Here is a 26,764-nt window from a genome sequence, read left to right as displayed (position 1 = left end):
CCCAACCATCAAATCAAATGTATTGTTTTTTAAAATTCTCATTCTCCATAAATAACCATTTTAACATGATTTTCATTTCATCTTACAATTGGTTTCACACATATTGTCTCATGCACTGCTCGGAACTCTGTGAAGTAGTCAGCAAGTACTGTTATGCATGTTTACAAACATGGTAACATAAGACCAAGAAAGGTTACAGGTTAGATTTTTGTCTAAAAGTTAAATTTTGTTTAAAATCACAAAACTAATTAGATGAGTCAGGACTTTAATCTATATTGTCTAGCACAGGATTCTGTGACCTCGGTACCACTATTTTAGGCCAAATAATTCTGTTATGAGGGCTGCCCAGCTCATTGTCTAATGTTCAGCAGCACTCCTGACTTGCAGCCACTACATACCATTAGCCGAAAATATCCCTCTCAATGGTGACAGCAAAATATGTGTCCAGACATTGCCAAGTGTCTCCTGGAGGACAAAACTGCCCCAGCTGGAAAACATCGGTCTAAAACTATACTCAACTTTTTTCATAACAAATACATCAGTCGAGGTTGACTTCTCCATTTTTTTCTCTTTTTTTTGGTAATTAATTTATTTTTTATTGCAGGCAAATTATTTTACAATATTATATTGGTTGGTTTTGCCATACATTGACATGAATTCGCCCCGGGTTTACATAAGTTCCCCCTCCTGAACCCCCCTCCCACCTCCCTCCTCCCTTTATCTTCCCTCTGGGTCATCCCCGCATGCCAGCCCCGAGCATCCTATAACATGCATCGACCCTGAACTAATGATTCGTTTCACATATGACAACATACGCGTTTCAATGCCATTCTCCCAAATCATCCCATCTTCACCCTCTCCCACAGAGTCCCAAAGACTGTTCTACACATCTGTGACTCTTTTGCTGTCTCGTATACAGGGTTATAATTTGCATCTTTCTAAATTCCATATATATGCGTTAGTATACTGTATTGGTGTTTTTCTTTCTGGCTTACTTCACTCTGTATAATAGGCTCCAGTTTCATCCACCTCATTAGAACTGATTCAAATGTATTCTTTTTAATGGCTGAATAATACTCCATTGTGTATATGTACCAAAGTTTTCTTATCCATTCGTCTGCAGATGGACATCTAGGTTGCTTCCATGTCCTGGCTATTATAAACAGTGCTGCAATGAACATTGGAGTACATGTGTCTCTTTCAATTCTGGTTTCCTCGGTGTGTACGCCCAGGAGTGCGATTGCTGGATCATATGGCAGTTCTATTTCCAGTTTTTTGAGGAATCTCCACACTGTTCTCCATAGTGGCTGTACTAGTTTGCATTCCCACCAACAGTGTAAGAGGGTTCCCTTCTCTCCACATCCTCTCCAGCATTTATTGCATGTAGACTTTTGGATAGCAACCATTCTGACTGGTGTGAAATGGTATCTCATTGTGGTTTTGATTTGCATCTCTCTGATTATGAGGGATGTTGAGCATTTTTTCATGTGTTTGTAAGATGTTCTCTTTGACTATTATCTCCTATGAAATTACATTATTTTGACTCTATTTCTCCCATTCTTTCTCTTCTCAGGCTCCTTTCACTAGAGGGCTGGCAAATTATCTTAGAGCTAGCCTGAAAACCTGCATTCCAAATCTTGGCCCTGACCTTTGACATGAGCAAGTTATTTAACTTTTTTGGTGTTAAATTACTTCATCTGTGGAACTGTAAAAAAGAGCAACTGTCTCTTGAGAGTGATACAAGCGCTTAAAGAAATAAAACAGGAAAAGCACTGTTGGTTGGCATAAAACAGGTGGTGAGCAAATATTAAAGTTTTCTTTGCCTCCATATTTTCTGTGCTTTATCCTTCATAGCTGCCCTTTATCCTTCACACCTTTCTTCTCCTTTTTTATAAATTCTTAGGGGGCACACTTACTCTCTCAGCTTCAGCCAGCACATTAGAGTGCAAACAAAACTCCAAGTCTTTAAAATTTGTCACGAGTAGAACTTACATGTTCTTATAAAAAATAAAGCACATGTGGATATGTTAATTAACTCAGTGGGGGAAATCCATTCACAATGTATATGTATATCAAGCCATTATGTTGTACTCTTTAAATATCTTATAATTTTATTAGCCAACCATACCTCAATAGGTCTGGGAAAAGAAAGAGAGAGAAGGAAGGACGAAGCCTAAATCTAAACACCAGAAATTTTTCTCCAGCTCCATTATTTATTCTATCTCCTAGGCAATTCACTCCGGAATATCACTTATATATTTTACTTCCTCCTTTCCTTTCTCACTGTGTTTGGTTCCATGTTTCCTTTATATTTCTTCTGCTACATTCTAATTCAAACTCTTCTCATCAGACCTTTTAATAGTCTTGTAAGGGATCTCTCTGTTTCTGTACCAGTGGCCTCAAAAGTAACATGCATGCATGCCTAAGGGAGCTCAAGAAAAGACCAAAGAGAGAAAAATAAACATCTCTTCATATTTATATCATCCTTGATTAATTTCCATATTTTGTTTTACAATGCACATGACATATTAGTAAATTAGTATGCATATGAATAAATTATATCTATAAGAAAATAAAAAATTGTGGATAGAAAGTTCATTCTCAAAATGAATTCTTTATTGATACGGTACATGATCAAAAGAATGTGAAGATCACTTGCTCTGTACTCTACTTACAAACTCCAAATGCATTGGATGTTGAGAAGATCAGCCAATACACATCATTACCTTAAACTTTCCTTCAAAACTCTTAGGGAAGTCCATTCACCCAGTGAAAAAAGTCAAGACTCGTGAGTCTGGTTTTCAGTCCTCCTCCCACCCTGTCCAATCTTCCTTTATCTCCCACCTTCTGAGCCTCCCGACCCTACCCCATGCTTTCACCCTCATACTCAATTATGAGGTTTATGGGAACTGGCATTATGACTTATTCATCAATTTTCCTAACAAATACATCTAGCACACTCTCTAATATTTTAGAGGTTAAACTATTATTTCCCAAGCACAAATGATTCATACACTAAATGGGAAAAATTACATAGTGAGTTTTCCTGTAGATATTTTCATATGTGCCTTATCTTCTACATTACATAAGGATCTCCTTGAGAACAAGGACAATTCACTATGAGACAAAGAAGAAACTTAATAAGTGCTATTGAATAAATAAATCAATAATCACAAAGAGTCAGCACTTTTAATATATTTACAACAACATTTAAAGCCTGAAACAATGTCTCAGAAAGATAATGAAAAATGCAAAGTGGATTATAAAACTTTTAACTCAAAAATTAAAGTCACATATCTCAGTAAGAGAAAGACAGTAAAGAATAAAATGCCTTTTCAAAGCCAAAAAGGCTAGAAGTGCCGAATAAGATATTTGTAGATGCCAACTGGTCCAATGAAAGTTTAATGATAGGTATATAAAAAGGAAAAAGCTATATAAGTTAAAACTTACAAAGTCACGGATCTTGTACTAAAGAATACAGAAGCAAAACAGTTTTCATTACATAAGGATACTCCTTTGCTTTTAACCTTAAATATAATGTAATGTTATATTTTACAATACACAGTAAAGATAAAGAAATTCTATAGCTGAGAAATTTTAAAGCAGTTTTCCCTCGGGTATCTTTACACATGGAATCAACAACTTATGAATAATTATTATTCAACCAGAACATGAACACATTAAATAAATGTGATACAATAAAAAGGCAGAAAAAGTCTGTCATTTGTTATATCAAATAACCTCACTTTCACTTTAATACAGAACTATGTAGTTCTACTTCCCATACTTCAAAACCAGAACTGAACTGAAAGGAGAAACTGAATTTAGAAAAATTCAACTGAAGTTGAATTTTTAAAATTCAATGTGCAGATGAAAAACAAAAACATATCTGAATAGTGAAAGTTGCATATTAACCCATAAAATTTAATCAAAATCCAATAATATGCAAAGTTTTTAAAAATAAGAATTATCAGTTCTTAAGTATGGAAGGGAAGGCAGGATCTGAAAAAATAATTTATATATTCTTAGCAAACTGCTTGAGAATCAAATAGTGTTCTCTTACCTTAATAACATTTCCTTTATTTTGTGACATCATGTATGATTGATTACCCAATTTGCCCACTTGTCCAGATTTCCAATGATATCCACTTGACCTTCAATATATATCAACAAAAGACAAAATGTAATTACTAAATACATTTCTCCTTTTAATGAAAACAAATATATTTTCCCTGTTTCAGGAAATGGAAATTCAGTCATTAACGTGTAACAGACCACCACAAAATGAAAATGAAATATCAATAATGCCACAATAGCCTCAGTAATTCTAAAATATATCTCTACTATATTTGGAAGACTTGAAAAAAAATGAATAAAAGTGAAATGTCCAAACAGATGAAGAATTTCATTTTTAAAGACATTTACAATGACTAAAGATAGTTTTACTGATTTATAGGAAATTTTACAGATTGCCATGCAGTTTTAAAAGCTAAGTGTTCACAAATGTAAAGAGAAAAAGGAAGTAAAGCAACATGCCCCCAAATTCAGCAGATCGACTACGTGATGAATGCCTTATTAAGACTTCAAATTAGTTCCCACAGTGAAAGGTAACAGAGATTGCTAAGAAGGCAAAAGGTTTCATTTTATAGTTTCAAAGCACTTTCATTTGAGCCTCACAAAATCCTCTGAAGTCAACAGGGCAGGGAGCCCAAGTCCCAGTTTAAACAATAATGAGAAAAAATGCTGCCCAAGGGCACAGAGATAATAAATAATAAAACCAAGACTAGAAAACCAAACTTCCATCTTCCTGACCAGTGAGTGGCACGTTCTCATTCAGGCTATGACATTTACTATCTATGTAACCTTAGAAAAGCATTTTACTATTCTGAAAACCCAGCCAAGCTTTAGAACATTTTTGAAAACATCTAGAAAAGGTTCCTCCACTAATGGAAACTTACTATTGGGGGCTAATTTCAGGAACTCCGTTTCACAGATATATTCATGGTCCGCTCAGGAGCCCAAACTAAGTCCAAAGCAGTGAAGTTCACAAAAAAATAAAAAGACAAAAGAAAACAAAAACCCAGAAACAACAATAAAAGAGAGAGAACTGGCCATTGGATCATTAGGATAAGAACACCAAGATACACAATAAACTTTGTCACCTGGGATGATGTACCACATTGAAATATCTTTGATTAAACCAATGCTCTCCAATATAAAATTAGTTTTCTTTAAAAAAAAAAAAAAAAAGCCAATGTTCTGCTCATGTGTCATGAAGGCTTCCAGGAGGCACTAGTGGTAAAGAACCTGCCTGCCAATGCAAGAGACATAAGAGGCATGGGTTTGATACCTGGGTTGGAAACATACCCCGGAGGAGGGCATGGCAACCCACTCCAGTATTCTTGCCTGAAGAATCCCCATGGACAGAGGAACTTAGTGGGTGCTACAGTCCATAAGGTTGCAAAGAGTCAGACACAACTCAAGCGACTTAGCCCTGTCCTAAACATTTTTTCAAAGACTTTGTCTCTAAAGATAAATACTACTGAAACTATAATACACTTTTTTGAATTTTCTTTAATGGTTCAGAAGGTACTCCACAGATATTTGATGATCATAACCTGAGTACTAAACAAAGCAAATTGAATACACAGTCTGGTTATCAGACTTCTAGCAACACCAAAAGTTATGAATGCACTCTCATTCTCTACAGGAAAGAAGTTAGACACTTTTGCAGCCTATTGGAAAGAAAAGTTCTCCAGTATCTAACAAAAGGTAAGCTGCCATATACTCTGATCTAAAATTACAAGTGTAGGAATTTATCCCATAGACACTCTTACAAGTGTAAGCAAAAATATATGTAGAAGCATATTCATGACAGCATATATAATCACAAAATACTAAAAACTTAATAAAGATCTGAAAAATAAGTGCTATTATATCCACACAAAGAAATATTATGCACTCATTAAAACAATGAGATCACCGTGTGCTGATGTGGCAAGAGTGGCAAAAATAGCAAGGAGAAAAGTAGAATGTGAATCCATTCACATATTTTTATAGATGACCTCACTTGTAAAAATGTAAAAGACATGTCAAATACAAACCTACACACATACATACACATATACATACACACATATATATATACAGGCTTGTACGAAGACATTTGTGGGGACAAACATTTTAATTGTTAAGAGTGGTACTACAAAATGGGCTGGAAGTCAGCCCAGAGAGAAGAAGAGATCATTTCCATTATATAACTATCAGTTATACTTGATTTTAATTATATTTATTACTTTTACAACAAAGCAAAATTCTCCATAAAGTTAGTACAGGTATGCAAGCATAATTATTAGAGTTCTCACTAATAAAATTTCAGCTAAAGCATATTTGCTAACAATATTTCAAACATACTTGAGGGGCTGAAAACTCTTATCTGTGTGAATGTAAATCCCTATTCCCAAAGTCTTTTAATAAATAAAAATATGCTGCTCATAAACCGGCTGTCACCTGTTGATGGCACTTTTATGGGAACAAAGAGAAGCTCTGCACTGCTGTTCTCAAAATGTGGGTGCTCAGTCACTCAGTTGTTTCCAACTCTGTTACCCCATGGACTGTAGCCTGCCCACCAGGCTATTCTGCCAAGGAATTTTCCAGGAAAGAATACTGAAGCAGGTTGCCATTTCCTACTCCAGGGGATCTTCCCAACCCAGGGATCAAACCTACGTCTTTTATGTCTCCTGCATTGGCAGACAAATTCTTTGAGCCACCTGGGAAGCCCCAACATTCCAAACTATAAATGGTTAAGAAGAGTACTGTAAGAAGAGAAATAAGAAAGTGTGGGCTTCCTAGGCAGTACTAGTAATAAAGAAACCACCTGTCAATGCAGGAGACATGAAAGACATGGGTTTGATCCCTTGGTCGGGAAGATCCCTGGAGGAGGGCATGGCAACCCACTCCAGTATTCTTGCCTGGAGAATGCTATGGACAGAGGAACCTGACGGGCTATAGTCCATAGAGTCACAAAGAGTCGGACACAACTGAAGGCGACTTAGCAGACACGCACGCAAGACCAGATAAGGTTTAGAGGAAGGGAACACAATTAGAAAAATGACGGGCAATTTAATATTGCTTGTTAATCAGTAAAATCCAAAAAGGATTCATTCAGGACAGATCATTACTGGAGGGAAAAAAAAAAGTGAACATGTTAGTCGCTCAGTCATGTTTGACTCTTTGCTACCCCAGGGACTGTAGCTTGCCAGGCTCCTCTCCATGGAATTCTCCAGCCAAGAATACTGGAATCAGTTGCCATTCCCTTCTCCAGGGGATCTTCTTGACCCAGGGATCGAATCCGGCTTTCCTGCATTACAGGTAGATTCTTTACTGTCTGAGTCACCAGGGAAGAATTGGAAGTTCTTGACATAAACATAAAACATAAATATAAAACAGTTCTTGACATAAGGACTTCAGCTTATAATAAGGAAATCAGTTTATTTCTCTAAAATTCTTTAAAAGTGTCACCCACCTTCGTTCTTCCTTTTCTTTGTTCCTTGTTGATTCGAACTGTTGAAGTTTCTTTTCCATCTCTTTGTTCTCCAACTCTAGTCGTACTTTATCCATTCTCAGTTCTTGAGCATTTCTGAATAAGATTTAAGTGCAGAAGATTTAAATGTAAAATTTCATTTGCAGTAAACAAACAAACCCTTCCCCCAAAAAAGAAAAAAGGCAAAATAATTTTATAGTCCTATTTGTCCTTAATTAAAATTAGGAGTAATAAATATGTGATAGCATATTTTAACTACTTACTTTTTCATCTTTGAAATACAGTTTCTAAAGCTAGCATTTGCCATCAATTAATATTCTCCTCAAGCAAGGTACAAATCTTGGACTTTTGTATTTCATATTACATTGCTAGAGGTTTCAAATCATATTCACTTTATGCATGAGCTATGTCTTTATATATGCACAAATATCCATGACAAAACAAACAGAAAATAAACTAAAAATCATTTTCTAATTTCCATACTGCCTTCAAAGGATTCAAGTAGTTTGAATCACAGTGTTTAAAATAACTATTCTGTCTAGGCAGAATACACATTTTTGCTAAACAAATCATCTTGGAAAACTCCAATAAATTTCTACCTTTATGCCATGTATGTACAATACAAAAAAAGAGAGAGAGAGAAGTTTGATTGGAGCCTATTAGGAAGAAAGCATCTGTTAAGAGTTTTGGTTGAGGAGCCATCAAACGGATAAATAGAAACTGAGGCAAGTACCACTAATTGTTCCCCACAAAGGAAAGCAACAAAAAGAAAACTTTCTGAGGATAGAGCAGAGCCCCGAAACAGATTCCTGTACAAAAGATTCTGTAATAATGTCTGAATCTCATCAAACTTTTGACAGCCATTTCCTTTGTCTTACAACTCTGGTCCCTTGTCAGCATCACTGTCTCTGTTTCGAGAGATAAACCAACCTAGTTCTCTAGCTTTCATTATCTGTCATGAGTTTAAATCTCTTCATTATTTCATCGGTGCTTTATTATAATTAAGCAATGTGGGCTACTTGGGTATGTGTGCTATGGCAAGGAACCAAAATAAAAATAAAGAAGATAAGAAAGGGAAATAATTCAGAGGTAGTGAGCAGTCACCAAAGAGCAACTGAGTCAAAGTTATGACCCCAAGTCCAGGGAGATAAATGGAAAGTAAGAGGAGGTAAAAGCTATACACAGGGTTCAGAGAAGTGGGTGAAGAAACTGAGAGAGGCAGTATCTTCATTATATCTGTTCCACAAGGAGTAATTCAGCCCTAACTACAAACAAGCACTTGTAAGTGACAGGATGTGAGAGCCAATGGAGCTTCCATTATAGAAAGGAATACAGACAAGCATGAAGGTAACTGAAATATAGTGTAATGGTGCTTTCTTTGCAAAAGGACAGGGAGACACCTGAGCACACAAGGGCACATTCCTAGCCCCTGGGGCTATCGGAACTGTTCCTGCAGTGAGTGAAGACTAAGTTGAGCCCTAAGGGATGAAAGGACCTAGCCAGTCAAAAGGAGGTAGTGAGAGCAGTATTCCAGGAAGAAAGACAAGTGTGCACACAAGTAGAAAAGAGTGGTATGTGGGTCCAGGAACTAGGAGTCTCACATCCCCAGACGTTAAGCACAGGAAGGGGAAAGTGGCAAGAAATGAAACTGCTGAGGTGGACAGTGGCCGCATCATGATGTGTAGGCCATGATGAGAAACTGGGATTTGTATTCTATGAGCAGTAAGAATCTTTAAAAAGTTTTAAGAGAATTGAGAATTGATCAGATTTGCATTTGAGAACCATCACTCTGGCTCTATAATAGAATATTAATTACAGGGTGCAAAGTTGAAAATAAGCAAGCCAGTTAGGAGACTATTCCCATAACCCTAATATTGTGCTGGTCTGACTAGATGGAGATAGTGGGGGCAAAAATGGCAACATTCGAGAACTACAAGGAAACAAAATTAACTGGACTTAAGGTCCGTCTAGTCAAGGCTATGGTTTTTCCCTTGGTCACGTATGGATGTGAGAGTTGGACTGTGAAGAAAGCTGATCGCCAAAGAATTGATGCTTTTGAACTGTGGTGCTGGAGAAGACTCTTGAGAGTCCCTTGGACTGCAAGGAGATCCAACCAGTCCATTCTAAAGGAGATCAAGACTGGGTGTTCATTGGAAGGACTGATGCTAAAGCTGAAACTCCAATACTTTGGCCACCTCATGAGACGAGTTGACTCACTGGAAAAGACTCTGATGCTGGGAGGGATTGGGGACGGGAGGAGACGGTGAACTCCGGGAGTTGGTGATGGACAGGGAGGCCTGGCGTGCTGTGATTCATGGGGTCGTGGAGAGTCGGACATGACTGAGCGACTGAACTGAAGTGAACTGAAAGACTGATCAGGGAAGGGAAAAGGAAGGAACCTGAGCTAACGCTAGGAGCTGTTTCCTAAACGAGGTCAGTCTGGGATGGGCTGTGGACACAGTTCAGAATTACTGGCCCAAAGTCTCAGTGGCTTACTATGCTTTCCACGTGGCCTCCAGAGGAAGAGTTCAAAAGCACAAATGTGACTGTGTCACTTATTTGCTTACAAAACTTTTAATGTTTTGAAAGTTCTCACTGTGGTAAAAAAAAAAGGAACTGGCCTCCTGACCAAGTGGTCAAATTGATTTTGTGGGATTCTGTAGGTCTGGAACAAGACGGAAGATTCCTCCTGGAGACAGCAGACCCAGAAAGGCAGCTGAAGCTGATCCTACAGAGACCATGTCAACTCAGCAAATCTGAGAGGCAGAAACAACCCACTAAAACTGTGTGGAGGCTGGGAAACAGAGAGAGGAGTTGGAGAACTCTAACATGTCAGACAACATTAAGACAACCGTGAAGACAATGTCAAACAACAACAACAAAAAAACTTGGAACAAGGAAAGGGCAAGAAAAGAAACTCCAGAACTCCAAACCTTAGAATGGGGGATCCCAGCCTAGTCTCTATAGGTTGTGAACCACGGGTGAATCAAGGAGATATACAGGCCAGGGAACAGTGACTCCCCCTCATCTCCAAGACAAATCCTAAACTCCTTAGCATGCCGTACAAGTTAATTTATTAACTAGGCGACTTGTAATTCTCTCCAATTTTGTTCTATAAATCTTAGCGAACTGGCTATGCCTGAAAGTGCCCAGGCCACGTGTCTGTGTGCCTTTGCACACATTTCACCCAGTAACCACCCAAATAACTGCATCTTTCAGGCAAAGCTTGAAGACCTCCTCACCTCTGCCCTAGCAGTCTGGGCTATGTTCTCATAACTGCCTGTGCTTTAATATCACACCATGTTTCACATGACTTTGTAGATACAATTTTATATGTTCACATCCTCCACAAGCTACCTGAGGGCAAAGACTGACTTCCTTCTTCTGTATCCATCATTCCTTAGCACAGGGTGTAGAATATGTATACTTAACAAATGTTCAATGAATGTTTAAAGGTAAATACACACAGACTTAAAACACATCACCAAAATGCATGGCCCATTTCTTTTGCATTAAAAAAGGAAAATCGGCAATACTAGCAATTAGATAGCTCCATTCCCTACCAAAAGGTAATAAACCTATTAATGATAATGCCATATAACATCTTCCAGTTGACACAATGCTTTTACACACAGTATCTCAAAGGTGAAGTGAGAGTTAGGAAAGCTCTAAAGACACTAAGTAACCATAGTACTATTGATCTGGATCAAGGAACTCAGAAACTAAAATTAAAAATCAATACTCCACCCCTAGCCCATGTTGGCTAGTCCTGAATAATATTTGAGAGGAAGGCCTTGGAAATTTCCAGTGATTCTAGATGACCTCAAAGGGGAAGAGTACATGGTACCCTTTGGTACCCCTACAAGTCCTGAAATTCCCACGATACTCAGAACTTCTTGGTTCAGGCTGAATGCATCTTCCAGGCAATCTAGGACAGAAGGTCCCCTTCCTAGGAGAACTGATTCAACGTAATGTCCTTTAACACTGCAAAGTGCAAGTGTAGTCACTGATATCTTTTTTTATGATTTTTTTAAATGTGTTTCTTTTTAATGAGAGGATAATTGCTTTACAATGTTATGTTGGTTTCTGCCATCCATCAGCATGAATGAGCCATAGGTATACACACTGAGAAAGCAGCACTGAAAGAGATGCACTACCATGTGTAAAACGGCTAATGGGAGGGAAGTTGCTGCAGAGTGCAGGGAACTCAGCGTAGTTAGTGATTTATTTTCCCTATTTAAAGGTTCACCTTGACAGTCTCTCTCAATTTCAATTTCTTTCCATTCTTCAGGGTGATTCTTTTCTAATTTTGAATAAGTGTTAGAAAAATTAGTAACTTTCTGTTAAATTGCTTCAATAGTTGATGATCCCAATTTGCATAGATTCTTGTGCCATAAATATTTTTAGTCCTCATTTTAAACCATGATAGATTTATAATATTTCAAACCTACTCTTTTATAAAAATAGAGCAATGTGATGAAAATGGAGATGAGAATTCACAAAATTTTACTTCAACTCTAACAGCTTCACGTGAAAAGTATTTAAATTATAATATATAGAAACTTTAGCAACTGTTTCTATGTAAGTAATAAACATATATGCACTTACTTATATTTTAGCTTTACAGAATTTCCAGGTTTTCCCCATGGAAGAACCACAAAATCTTTGGTGTTCATGATTTTCTTAGTATTGCCTAAAAAGTATTGTGATTTGTGAAAACTTCTGAAAAAGTAATAAAGGCAAAAGAATTACTTCAGAGGTAAAACAATTACATTACAAATTTGAAACTACATATAATTCGGGAAAACTTTTAAACCAGAAATAATTTTGAGAGAAGAGGTCAAATCAAAGGTTAAGCAACAAGAAATTATAATATATGCTAAGTATAAATTATACAAATATTTACATACTAATATAGCTATAGCTATAACATATCTGATGGAACAAAAATTTTACCAAAATTTACATAGCACAAAACTGTAGAAACATTCAACTGAATGTGAAGAATAAATTCATTAAAACAAAAAGAGCACATATTGTGACTCTTTCTATGATTAAGATTACAAAAATATATATCAGATATTTGTTCCCAGCCAAAAATAAAATCCAGAGCTAAATACAGTGAAAAGAACCTTAGAAACACAATTCAAGCTCAGAAACTTTTTTTTATATGTATGATAATACAGTTAGAACTGGACATGGAACCAACAGAATGGTTCCAAATAGGAAAAGAAGTACGTCAAGGTTGTATATTGTCACCCTGCTTATTTAACTTATATGCAGAGTACATCATGAGGAACGCTGGGCTGGAAGAAGCACAAGCTGGAATCAAGATTGCTGGGAGAAATATCAATAACCTCAGATATGCAGATGATACCACCCTTATAGCAGAAAGTGAAGAGGAACTCAAAAGCCTCTTGATGAAAGTGAAAGAGGAGAGTGAAAAGGTTGGCTTGAAGCTCAACATTCAGAAAACAAAGATCATGGCATCTGGTCCCATCACTTCATGGGAAATAGATGGGGAAACAGTAGAAACAGTGTCAGACTTTATTTTGGGGGGCTCCAAAATCACTGCGGATGCTGATTGCAGCCAGGAAATTAAAAGACGCTTACTCCTTGGAAGGAAAGTTATGACCAACCTAGATAGCATATTAAAAAGCAGAGACATTACTTTGCCAACAAAGGTCCGTCTAGTCAAGGTTTTTCCCATGGTCATGTATGGATATGAGAGTTGGACTTTGAAGAAAGCTGATCGCCGAAGAATTGATGCTTTTGAACTGTGGTGCTGGAGAAGACTCTTGAGAGTCCTTTGGACTGCAAGGAGATCCAATCAGTCCATTCTAAAGGAGATGAATCCTGGGTGTTCATTGGAAGGACTGATGCTAAAGCTGAAACTCCAATACTTTGGCCTCCTCATGGGAAGAGTTGACTCACTGGAAAAGACTCTGATGCTGGGAGGGATTGGGGGCAGGAGGAGACAGGGACGACAGAGAATGAGATGGCTGAATGGCATCACCGACTCGATGGACATGAGTTTGAGTGACCTCCGGGAGTTGGTGATGCACAGGGAGGCCTGGCATGCTGTGATTCATGGGGTCGCAAAGAGTCGGACACGACTGAGTGACTGAACTGAACTGAACTGAACTGAATGTAAAATAAGAATTAAGGTATGCAGTAATTTTCCTAAGGCAGTCTAATATCCTCATTTATCAAAAAACTGTAACAATACTCTGCCTACAATCAGAAATTAGCATATTTAGAAAGAATTTTTCAACAAGAAATTAAACAAAAAAATATTTTTTGCCTAACTCCAAGTTAACCAGAAAATTAAGTTATTCAGAACACCCTATTTCCTGAGTATCCCAGTTACTCGGGGTTCTAGAATCATTTACTCTGTAACACTGAATTACTGAATCGCATGCACAACTATTGGACTTCCCTGGTGGCTCAGTTGGTAAAGAATCCACCCATGAAGTGGGAGATTTGGGTTTGATCCCTGGGTTAGGAAGATCCCCTGGAAGAGGGCATGGCAATCCACTCCAGTATTCTTGCCTGCAGAATCTCCAAGGACAGAGGCACCTGGCGGGCTGAAGTCCATGGGGTTGCAAAAGAGTTGGACACAACTGAGCAACTAAGCATAGCATATGCACAATTATTAGATTTTTCTATGAATAAAAACTTTCAAATTTCAGACACTCTTAAATATAAGAGGCAATATCATAGAGTCCATAGTATAAATGCTCAAACTATCTGATACCATCATTTTATATATGTGCTCCCAACCCCTACAAATATTTATTAAGGCTCTATTAAACACACAGCACTATAATGAGAGATATGAAGGACGCAAGAAGATCTGCTTTCCAGCTTACATAGTGTAGAGTCAAACAGGGCACAAAAGACCTATATATAAACACCATAAAACAAGGTAGGAATTACAAAGGCTATAAAATTTACAGATATAAGAAGGGAGCCAAAGAAGAGAATTCAAGCTGGCTAGCATTTAACGTGGGGCTTTAATGTGAAAGGAGGCAAACATATGAACATGTGGATTGGATGAACTTTCCTCACGGCGGGGTAAAGCAGCCCTTGAATGGAGAGGGGAAAGTAGGTGTAAATTTGGAAATGTAGGCTGAGGTCCAATATGGGTGACTTTAAGTGCCTAGTTAAAGCATTTGGAATGCAGAATACAGAATGTAGCTAATGAGAGTCCCTGATAAAACATTTTTTTTAAACTTTCTATTTTGTATTGAAGTATAGCAAATTAACAAACAATGTTGTGACACTCTCAGGTGAACAGAGAAGGGACCCAGCCACATAGATACGTGTAACCATTCTCCCCCAAACTCCCATCCCATCCAGGCCACCACACAGCATTGAACAGTGCTCCATATACTATACAGTAGGTCCTTGTTGGTTATCCATTTTAAACACAGCAGTGTGTATATATCCATCTCAAACTCCCCAACTATCCCTTTCTCCCATCCGTTCCCCAACCTTGAAACCATAAGTTAGTTCTCCAAGTCTGGAGGTCTCTTTCCATTTTGTAAGTTCATTTGTATCCTTTCTTTTTAGATTCCACGTACGAAGGATATTATATGATATTTCTCCTTCTTTGTCTGACTTACTTAACTCAGTAAGAAAATTTTATAAGGCAGAACAGGAAATAAATCTGGAAGCTTTGTTCAAAGACTTAGGAGAGACGGCATCAGAACAGGAGTGAGTGAAGTGAAAGTCGCTCAGTCATGTCCAACTCTTTGCAACCCCATGGACTATGCAGTCCATGGAATTCTCCAAGCCAGAATACTGGAGTCGGTAGCCTTTCCCTTCTCCAGGGGATCTTCCCAACCCTGAGTAAATAGAGTATCAAGTGTAATAAAATAGGAGTAATCAAGTGCAAATCTATTGTAACATTAAAGTCCACACAATCGAATGAATCAAATCTCTGGGGGATTATTTTATAATTTCAATGATGCAACCACGGATCAAAACATTTTTGGAATGTCTCTTTTGAGACTGTCTGCTGAGTCCACAAACACACAAATCTACTTTGTTATTCCTCATTCAAAACTAAAAATGATACTGTCCAGCAGGAGCAACTGTTCTGTTCACTCAAATCTAGTTTCAAGTTACTCTGCCTCCAGAAATCAAATCGAGCCTGGAAGGGTAGATTTTTACTACTTTGTAAAAATTCTGAAGGAATTCATTCTTTGAAGAGAATTCCAAAATGAAACTATACAAAATAATTTTACATTGTAAGTAACGTAATGGCTATATCATAAAACTAGGTTTATTTGTGCCTTCAATCAACAGTTATTCAGCTGCTCCTTTCTGATGCATATTGCTAGTCCTGAAGTCACAATGGTAAATAAGACATGGTTTCTTCCCTCAAAGAACTCACAATCAAAGGGGAAAATCACACAAATAAAGACAATACCGTGGGACATTCTGAAAAGAGAACGTCCTAGGAGAGACATCAAACTCAGACTCATTTCTCCACCACCCAGTCCTGTCTTTCAAAGCTGAAATCAGTGTCAAAGAGAACTAAGAAATCACAGGAATGAAAAACCAAATTTGGTTTGCTCCTATCCTTTCTTTGTAGATAAAACTTTCGTCTCATTTCTATCAAACAGAGGCTAAAAAGATACCTTTTAAAAAATTCTAGAGCATAGAGTAACATAGTCTATATATCCCTTTTTGATTTTTATCAGAAATCCAACTGCTAGATCCTCAATCTACTGTCAGTAAGTTTTCCATGAAAAGTTCCATAATGTAATCATTATCATTAAAAAAAGAATCCCCCAAATTAATGTCTGATTAATTACAATAACTTAAACTGCCTCAGTTTCATTTATGCATTGATATATACAATACAATTTTATATGTGTGTGTACATTATGCATAAAGCTGAACGGAAACATGAAGACTGAAATGAATGAAAGAAAAATCTGTAAATTTCATTAGGGTGAGATAATTCAGATTTACAGCTCTGCTGATAATGTTACTTAACCAATAAATAGTCTTATTCAGTGGGCATTTCACTTCACTGAATGCAATTACTAAGGCTTCTTCTCAATTAAAGGTTTTTTCAAGTCACAAACATGAGTCAATTTTCTTGCATGAAAAAAAAGGAAAATTATAATTGTGAGTCATGCTGTTCTGCCTATTTCCTTTCCTAAAACCAACAGAGAATTAGTCACCTCTCTTGGGACAACAAGGATATAACAACACGAGCAGGAAGAATAGCAAAGCACAAAACTTTAGTCTCCTAATGGAACCAGGGAAATACAGATAAACTATTGTGCAAACCTCATAATTCCATATGTCCTTTGATCAATTTTTTTTTCTTATAACTGAATAGCAAAAGTTCAGTAGTTGCTTGGAAAGTTTTCTCGTTACCTGATTTATTAGACTTCATCATTTTTCTGTCCTCAACTTTGTTCTCCCGCAGATACATATCCACAATATGACCCAGAATGGCTCATGTATTTTATTTCTTTGTTTTTGTTTCTCATTTTATTTATTTTTTAATTGGTGAAAAGTCAATTTATAGTGTTGTGTTGATTTTGGTCATCCAACAATGCAAATTAGTCGTAATTATATGTATATGTCCCTTCCCCCCTAAGCCTCCCTCCCCTCTCCCCATTCTACCCCTCTAGGTCATCACAGATCACCAGGCTGGGCTCCCTGTGTTATTTAGCAACTTCCTACTATTTTACACATGATAGTGTATGTATCTCAATACTACTTTCTCAGTTCATCCCACCCTAACCTTCCCCTGTTGTGTCCACAAGTCTGTTCTCTGCTAGGTTCATCAGTACCATTTTTCTAGATTCTATATATTTGTGTTACCATATGATACTTGTTTTTCTGACTTCACTCTGTATAAGAGGCTCTAGGTTCAGCTACCTCACTACAACTGACTCAAACTCTTTCCTTTTTATGGCTGACTAACAATCCATTGTATAAAAGTATCATAGCTTCTTTATCCATTCAACTCTCACGGACATCTAGGCTGCTTCTATGTGCTGACTATTGTAAATATTGCTCCAATGAACACTGGGGTACATGTGCCTTTTAGAATTGTGGTTTTCTCAGGGTATATGCCCAGTAGAGGAATTCCTGGGTCATATGGTAGATTTAGTCCTAGTTTTTTATGGACTCTCCATACTGTTTTCCATAATGACTGCATCAGTTTACATTCCCACCAATAGACAGATGGCCAAAAAACACATGAAAAGATGATTAATATTGCTCATTATTAGAGAAATGCAAATCAAAGCTACAACGGTGAAGGTATCACCTCACACCAGTCAGAATGGCCATCATCAAAATAACCTACAAACAATGTATTCTGGAGAGAGTATGGAGAAAAGGAAACCCTCCAGCCTACGATGTTCTAAATGATCCTTTTTCATTAAGTTCCCACTTTGGAAAGCAATCCAAAGATCTAGGCCTGCCACCACAAAATGGAAACAAGAAATTTACTAATGGAAACTCAAAGTATTCAAAAGTTGCCCTCAGCAAAGACAATTTACCATCACACCATTGGCAGAATGCATTATTTGGGAAACCACTGTTTTCATGTAATGGAAAACTTATCTTTTCTAAGGTTAGTTGATTCTTCTAACCACCCAGATAATCTTAGACCTGAAGATTTAAAAGTCAATAAATAAGGATTTTTCCTCACTTTAGCACATACTAAGGAGGTCTAATAAGCAAGTTGTTTTGAATAGATTAAAATGTTTATCATAGTATTAAGAAATTAAAGACCCAAGCAAGAAATGTTAAATGAAAATGAATTTAATTAAAACTGCTTAAATTAATTTAAAAATGGTAATATTTTATCTGTTTGATATGATCCTTATTTTAAATACATATGTATTACATATGCAATATATTGTAATATTAATATATAATACTATGCTACATATAATATTTTAAAATTAACATTTTTTTTTAAATCTAAAGAAAGGACTATAAACACATGATCCATAGCATAACATCTTGCGCTTGAGTGGCCTACTAAATAAGTACATGTCATTTTCTCCTACCATGGGCCCTGAAAGTAAATCAGGGATTAATATCATGACTGCATTCAATATTTCAGCCAATTAAGATAATTAAGCACTCCCTCACAGCACTAAATGGTACCCAAGTCATCCACTTTTTACCTTCTAGTGCAGGTTCATTTACAAAAAACTGAAAAAGTTTGGCTTTACATCAAGGGGTAAGATATCATTTTAAAATAATTTCTAACTGAAACTGAAAAGTAGTTCCATGAAAATGACAATGGGATGTTACTAGCCATTAAAAAAAGAATGAAATGGACCTGGAGGTTAAAATGCTAAGTGAAGTAGTGAAAGTGTTAGTCGCTCAGTCATGTGTAACTCTTTGCAACCCTGTGGACTGTAGCCCACCAGCCTCCTCTGTCCATAGAATTCTTCAGGCAAGAATACTGGAGTGGGTATAGCAATTCCCTTCTCCAGGATAATCTTCCCGACCCAGGGAACAAACCTGGATCTCTTGCTTTGCAGGCAGAATTTTTACTGTCTGAGCCACCAGGGGGAAAAAAAGACAAATATCATATGATATCACTTATATGTGGAATCTAAAAAAATGATACAAATGAACTTACTTACAAAACAGAAAGAGACCCACAGACATAGAAAACAAACTTATGGTTACCAAAAGAGAAAGGGTAGGAGAAAGGATAAAATATACAGACTACTATACACAAAATAGATTACCAACAAGGACGTACTGCATAGCACAGAGAACTATACTCAATATCTTGTAATAACCTATAACGGAAAGAATCTAAAAAAGAGCATATATGCTCGTTATAGGTTATTACAAGATATTGAGTATATATAATATATATATTTTATATATATATAATTCAGTTATACTGAATTATTTTGCTGTACACCTGAAAACCAACACAACACTGTAAATGAACTACATTTCAATATATTTCTTAAATAAAATAAAAATGATAATATTAAAAGATACCTAGTTTACACTCAAGAGACCTTTGTGTGAGAGGGGTTTCTGAGGCTCTTTGTTTATCCAGTGTAAGATGCTGTCGGCCTCCTCCTCCCTAATTTGCAGAATATCGAACAAAAGGTATCTGATTCGTGGTTATAAAGCTGTGCGCTCCTAAAGGGCTTCAGAGAGTTCAGGGTTCAGGGAAAGTGGTAGTCTTAGAAATTACCTTGAGAAGTAAGTGAGGGGAGCAGCAAGGCTCTGCTTTATTCATAGCTGCTCTGATTTCAAGTCTATTTTTAACATAATGAGCCTCTAGGTCAGACTTAAACTCTTCTGGAGCTTAAAAAGTCATTTGAAAGGCACGATAATAAAGTAATATACAATTATTATTAACTCTATATCAACTAAAACTTTATATGATTACATATAATAAGTTCTAAAGTTATAAACCATACCTTTTAGAAACTTAAGTCCTTTTATATATTGATATTCTATTTCTCCCATCCATTCTCATACATGCCACTGTTATCCAAGGTGTTCTCTTGTGAATATCTTTCAGACCTGGGAAAATTAAGGCACCCATCAAAGATTGGTGACAAACCAGAAATTATTATTTTATTCTCAGTCCTGTTAAATCCTCTTTGGATTTAAAATCTACAACTTAAAATAACTAATCTATATCATTCAGATTTTTCTCACTGTTGTACTCTTAACCTGTCATAAAAAGGAAATTTAGAGAAAGAACTGTTTGACCAAAACTATTTTCTAAATTTTACAGCAGTTTATTTAGACACCACTGAAACCCTAGTGCGTGTCAAATTGCTCCCATGTATTTAGTCTCTAAATAGTTCCCCCTAAACACAGGGAAAAAATACCTAGCTACTCTGCTTAGTAGTTAAGATCTTTCATTATGCATTCCAATCTTCCTAAGCCTTATGCATTATTTTCTGCTTTTTCAGTTCACCAACTTTTATTTTATTCAGTGCCCAGTTCAAAGGCCACCTCTATCTTGAAGGTTTCTTGCATCAGAAGTGAGATTCTCTCCTGTAAGAACATGTGTAATAATGTGTATTACACTCATTTGCTACTATATGCTGCCTTGTGTGTGTGTGCGTGTGTGTGTGTGTGTGTGTGTGTGTGTGTTTGCTGCTTTGCTTATATAAAGGTTATTTCCCCAAGTATCCCAAATATTTGAAGGCAGACCTACCATTGAACTTTGAATCCCCAGCAATTAGTAGAGTGCCCACACACAGTGTACTATCAGTAATGATGTGTTAGTTTTTAGTGTTTAATTTTTTTCCACTGCTTTAAACTCAATGAATAATCTACCCAATGGAAAAAAAATTAAAACAAACACACCCTCTTTTCTACTTCAACAAATCATTTTCCTTTCTTTTTTCTATGTGTCATATACCAGGTAAAGCACTGAGGAACAAAGTGAACCAGGCAAGGATAGTACTAACCTCATTAAACTCACACTCTGATGAAGGACGTAGGAAAAAATTTAAAGGCAAGTAATTGTGGGAAGTATTAAGTGATTTGAAGGAAATAAACAAAGGACTGAGATTCTTCCAAATAATTAATTTGTGACACTACTGGCAATACTATGGGAGGTCAGGACAGACCTCTAGCAGACTCTAGACAAGGTGCTGGAGGGAAGTAGAGGCAGGGGTGTGTGTGTGTGTTTCATCTTCCATAAACACACAGTTCAGTTCAGTTGCTCAGTCGTGTCCGACTCTTTGCTGCTGCTGCTGCTGCTAAGTCACTTCAGTCGTGTCCGACTCTGTGTGACCCCATAGACGGAAGCCCACCAGGCTCTCCCGTCCCTGGGATTCTCCAGGCAAGAACACTGGAGTGGGTTGCCATTTCCTTCTTCAATGTGTGAAAGTGAAGTTGCTCAGTCGTGCCTGACCCTTAGCGACCCCACGGACTGCAGCCTACCAGGCTCCTCCATCCATGGGATTTTCTAGGCAAGAGTACTGGAGTGGCTTACCATTGCCTTCTCCGGACTCTGCTAGCGTAGTTCTAATCCTGGGTAGCCAGCTTTATACTTTTTTAACGTCTTGCTACCCCTGCATATATAAACACATGTAAGTGAACGTATATATTTGAGCTTCTCTAACGCTGCCTGGAGGAAGAAAAAACTTCCACAGCTTCAGATTTCTCAGGAATCTGGCACCCCTCACCGAGATCTTTACTTGGGAAGAGTTGACTTCTAAGAATGAAGTACCTGCATGTGGCTGCCCAGGCAGAAGGAAGGTTACAAAAAGGGCGTGAAAACGATTTGTCAGGGCACCAAATTTTTCAAGTAAGATTCAAAAGACTTCATTCCAGAAGTCTGTGTTATAGAAAGGGTACAAGTGATGTGAAGAAGGCCCAAGTTTCACTATCTGGGGTTCACCCTCGTTCATGAATCCAATAGCATCACTGCCTGAAAAGTCTTTTGTTTGGAGAAAAGATGCTCAACTCCGGAAGTCAGGCCACTTCCTGCAGCCCGCGTGCCTGGCCCAGTGTAGGACACACGGCAGGTGCTCAACCAACACCTGCTGGGCCTGCACTCCCAGCTTCCCCGGAGTCCAGGCTCCTTTCCTGCTGTCCCGCCCGCTCCTGCACCACCCAGGCCCAGCGCGCTGCCCGCTAAGCCGACTGCGAAGCCCACCGACTGCCGCCACCGCAACCAGCCGACCCACCTGGAGCCCCCAGACGTCGGCGTCACCCTACCAAGCCGCAGCCAGCAGCCCAGAGCTTCCGCCTTGGTCTCCTTGGTTACCGCGTTACCTCGGTACCCATAGCAACCAGAAGGCTTGGTACTGTGGCCGTCGGCCCGCAGAGGGAGCAAGGGAGCCCTTTAGAATAGAAGGAAGAAGGAGAGAGGGGAAGAGAAAGAGAAAAGGGAAAGGGCAGGTGCTGGAAGCTTTGTGCCCGAGTGGGTAACACTTACTGAGCCCCTGCTATATTCTAGAAAGTTTGAATAACACAAAATTACAGAGCTAGCAAATGGCAGACCCACGAAGAATTAACCCAAGCAGTTCAGAACTCTCACATACATACTGTTCAGTTGCTTTCCAAAGGTCACAATAGACAAAGTCAGGACTAGAATCTAAGTCTTTGACAAGCCTAAAACGCTCTTTTCCTTATATAAAATATACGACACATGGGGGAGGGGGTGTAAAAGTTGAGAGAAAGAGAGAATCAACTCACACTTCTCAACTTTTCCCTTCCAGAGAGTCACCTGTGGTGAACTTATTTTTGGCTTCCTAAATATGCTGTAGTTTTTACTCCCTGTTTTTATTTACGCTGCAAGTAGGATGTCTGGTTTGTTCTGCTGAGCTGGGCTGTCTCTCAGTCATGTCCGACTCTTTGCGACCCCATGGATGATATAGCTCCCCAGGCTCCTCTGTCTATGGGGATTCTCCAGACAAGAATACTGGAGTGAGTTGCCATGCCCTCCTCTGGGGATCTTCCCAGCCCAGGGATTGAACCCAGGTCTCCTGCATTGCAGGCAAACTCTTTACTGTCTGAGCCATCAGGGGTTTGTTCTGTAGTCAGTTTAAAAAATGTTTAAGCTTATCCACACTGAATCCTTTCTTATTACTGGACTAATAACCTCAACTGCTAAGCAATAGCTGAGATACTAACTCTTGCACCACTGCTTTCCACATTAATGTACCTGTCAATAACTATCTAAGAACACATTAAATGTTTTCACTTGGTAGATTCAACTGTATAAGATTATAACCAGCATAGATGAAAAAAGACAATGATAGCCATGCAGCTATGACTGAACTTAGAAATGAGGGCAGAGCTGAATCTGAGTCCTGGTCCTGCCACAACTCACCTGCTGTGGACCTTGAGTGAGTTGTAAGGCCCAGTTTAACTGGTTAAGTAAGGTAATCATTGGCTTAGCCCACATACGATGTAACATGAAAGATTAAATGAAACAATGTATGTTACGTTTTTAGCACTAAACCACAGTAGATACTAAATGGTTGGAAAATATTGGTAATTTTGCAGCTATGGTGGTTATCTTAGTGCTCGTGGTATAAATTCACGAAGTCCTTCCTTTCAATCTAGTGCAATGACAAATTTCAAGTGAATGTGTAATATTACTAGAAGTTTCTTGTGCAGGACTGTATTTTTCAGGCAGCTGTGCCCTTCGAATTGCCAGGAAAGTTATTTCCAGCATTCTTCTCTTCATTCATTCATCCATTCATTTATTTATTCAACAAATATTTATTGAGTTCCAGGTTCTGAAAACATTGTTCCAGGTTCTGAAAATACTGCTGTGAAGAAAACATAGCCCCTCCTGTTTGTCAAATGTATATTTTATTTGACAATAAACAAACATATAATTATTGGTCAGGGGCTTTGAAGAATAAGCAGGGTCAAGAAATAGGAAATAATTACGAGTTCAAGTTAGGTTAGATTATCAGAAAAGTCTCTGAATAAAAGAGGAAGACATGCGACAGTCAAGGAAAGAAGCGTTCCATTCCAACTCAATCTAGAGTAGTCTGTCGTGTAAAAACCCTAATCACTTCTGTACAGCACTGATTTTACTTCAAAAATGAGTTTTTATAACATATTTACTGGAATAATAGAAAATTAAACTCATAAAAATATTGTATAAATTATTCTGGCACTTTTCAAAAACTTTAGATGGACATTATCATACTTATATTTAGGAAAATATCTTAGTTCATGCACACTTATGCAAAACAAAACAGAGCCAAAAAACAATCCCATGCCAAGTTACATAGTAAAGGGAAAAACAGGATGTGCTTGTCTTTCAAAACACGATTCATGACAAACTGAACATGTAAAAGGAGTAACACCTCTAGAGATAGAATATCCTTTCTGCTGAAGCAGAGTACATTTAACTGACATACCAGCAAAATTGACACACAATTCTGCAAATAGGTTGCCACGTCTATATCAGGGGAGGGAATGGTATTCCTGAGGATTTTGGCAAACCCATGGTTTATTGTGCTGATCTGAAGACAAGATCTGAATGCAAGTTTTCTGAACTGGAGATAGTCAATTTAAAAAGATAAAATTAGTTGTGAAGAAATTGAGAGCACAGACGTAACTGATTTCAAAAAATAACCGCAAGGTCATGCTTAAAAAGACACATTCATTCTCTCTCTCTTTTTCTCTCTCTCCCTCACACACACACACACACAACACAAACACGTAACTTCCGTTAAGCAAGCCCAACTCATCAAGTAACCTTATTTGCCCTTGGTTGGCACTACTTGGAGGAAAGCTGTGGTGGTTCTCAGGACTTCCTAGTCCCTCACAGGTAATAAAAGCTCTTAGATGAATAATAAAAAGGTTCAGTCCCACATAATTGTCAAAACTCCACATGTGACTTAGCACTAAGGCTTTTCTTTTACACAGTGGTTGGGTCTCCTGAATGCAGGGAAGCCTGGAGTCACAGAACCCTTAAGAAAAGCTTGGGTTTCCATTCTGCATCATCCTTTCATGTTTTAGTCTTACTGATTGCCTACGTTAGGATCACAGGAAAGGGTAAGGATTAAAACAAAAAAGTCCTGCCTTGCCTGGTGTGAGCCTCACAGGTGTTGAAAGCAGATCATTCCCCAGAGACCACATCCAACGCCCCCCCACCCCCCGCCGCCACATCCATGGAGGACCTCTTACCTGCCTTGCTCTGGATGCACTCTGTGCATGCTTAGACCTTTGCTTACTGAACCCCTAGGCATCAACTGATCATTCTCGTTTCTTTCTGCAGGGTCTTGGTGGTTCTCCTGGAGAGAATTTTAAATGACCTACTTTCTCTTGCATTTTTGCATGTTCCATGTCAGACCTACAGAAAATGCTCTTTCATACTTTCCCTGCCACACTGTGGGAATGCAGGACAGCCAGCATGGTCATCTCGCTTTGCCTCAAACACCAGCAACCTGCTAGCCTAGCAATTGTACTTCTGACTCCTCAGATGGAATATGAAACCAGCCCACTGTGTCCCCAACTGCACAGACCCACTGATGTACAATCCTACCAGGCTTGAAATGATGGTCAGGGAGAGTTAATAGACATTGTCTGAAACTTGGAAATCATTTAAAGGAATAACTACATGGCATTTCAGATACACTCTAAAAGCCCACTCAAAGGTTATCTTATCCTCTAGGAAAATATTCCTTTGTGTGATTATCATCTACTAGTCATAAAGCTCTGATTCTGTGAAGTAATATATTAACTGGTAGGTTTTTTTCCATCTACAATTTTCATATCAGTTACCTTTAGGTTTTTGAACCAGTTTAACCATCCTGGTGGTTCTTTCCTTTATGAATTAAATAAATATGAAAATTCTATTAATATATTTATAGAACATCATGTTCTTAATTTCTGAAATTATATTTTGATAGTGGGTACCAAACTTTCCTCTTCTGAAGGGAGATGGGACACATGACAGAGCAGAAACTTGTCTCAATATCCACTCCACTCTTGGCTCCCCAAAGTTTATTACAGGCAGAAGTTGATGATCAAATCAGGATTATAAAACAGATTTTCTATCATCTCCTTTTTACAAGTCCTGAAATTTAGCCTTACTTTGAAATGGAACCGCTACTTTCCTCATGCCTAGGCAGACACTGAATATAACATTCTATTACATATGTATGGGATTTTTCAAATTGTCAAGGATAGCCAAGCTTTAGAGGCAACATAAAATTACTAAAAGATTTTTAAAAAACATAAATTAGTATGATATAAATTGTATTTAGATATATCTTATGGACTAAACTTAAAAAGGAAAAAGAAGAAACTTATAGTTAAGGTGTGACATTGTCCTTTTTGTGATTTTTCTCAGCATTGTAATTTCTGGCTGTCACCCTTGGCATAGAATTCTTCAGCAAATAAATTTCCATAACACAAGGCAATGATTACTGATGTTTCATAAGTGGAGGAAAATCATCAGGGCACATGATAAATTCCTGCTTCCTTCAATGTGTAGTCCTTTCCCAGTTAAAAAATAAATATATAAGCTTTTTCAATGGGCATGTCATTTTCAACCAGCATTTTTTCAACACCTGCTCTATTGTCGATACTGCCTAAAGTGGATACAAACAGGAACAAAGGCTGTATCTCTGCCTTTGAGGAACCCATTGTCTATTGAGCAAAGTAAGAGATCACAAATAATTAATATGTAATGTAGCAAGTACTGTATTCACAAAGTATGGGAGAGAGACATGTGTGGCATAATCAGAAGTTCTG

The 26,764-nt window shown here is 37.8% G+C and overlaps 1 protein-coding gene across 1 annotated transcript in view; it reads right to left on the bottom strand.

Annotated features, from left to right (window-relative positions):
• ZBBX (zinc finger B-box domain containing) overlaps positions 1 to 22,290 on the bottom strand; it is a 129,174-nt gene extending 106,884 nt beyond the window's left edge. Inside the window, exons 1-5 of the mRNA XM_088843075.1 lie at positions 22,225 to 22,290; positions 19,990 to 20,095; positions 12,152 to 12,265; positions 7,526 to 7,639; positions 4,064 to 4,154 (exon numbers count right to left, since the gene is read on the bottom strand). Of these exons, the coding sequence (XP_088699201.1) occupies positions 4,064 to 4,154; positions 7,526 to 7,639; positions 12,152 to 12,219 (273 nt within the window). The 5' untranslated portion in view covers positions 12,220 to 12,265; positions 19,990 to 20,095; positions 22,225 to 22,290. The remainder of the gene's footprint in view (positions 1 to 4,063; positions 4,155 to 7,525; positions 7,640 to 12,151; positions 12,266 to 19,989; positions 20,096 to 22,224) is intronic.
• Positions 22,291 to 26,764: the final 4,474 nt, after the last annotated feature.

Source organism: Moschus berezovskii, chromosome 1 (assembly GCF_049115385.1).
Source record: "Moschus berezovskii isolate FMDL1 chromosome 1, NW_MosBer_1.0, whole genome shotgun sequence".
Lineage (NCBI taxonomy): Eukaryota > Metazoa > Chordata > Mammalia > Artiodactyla > Moschidae > Moschus > Moschus berezovskii.
Note: the sequence above shows the minus strand (reverse complement) of the source record. Positions and strands in the feature narration are given on the sequence as shown.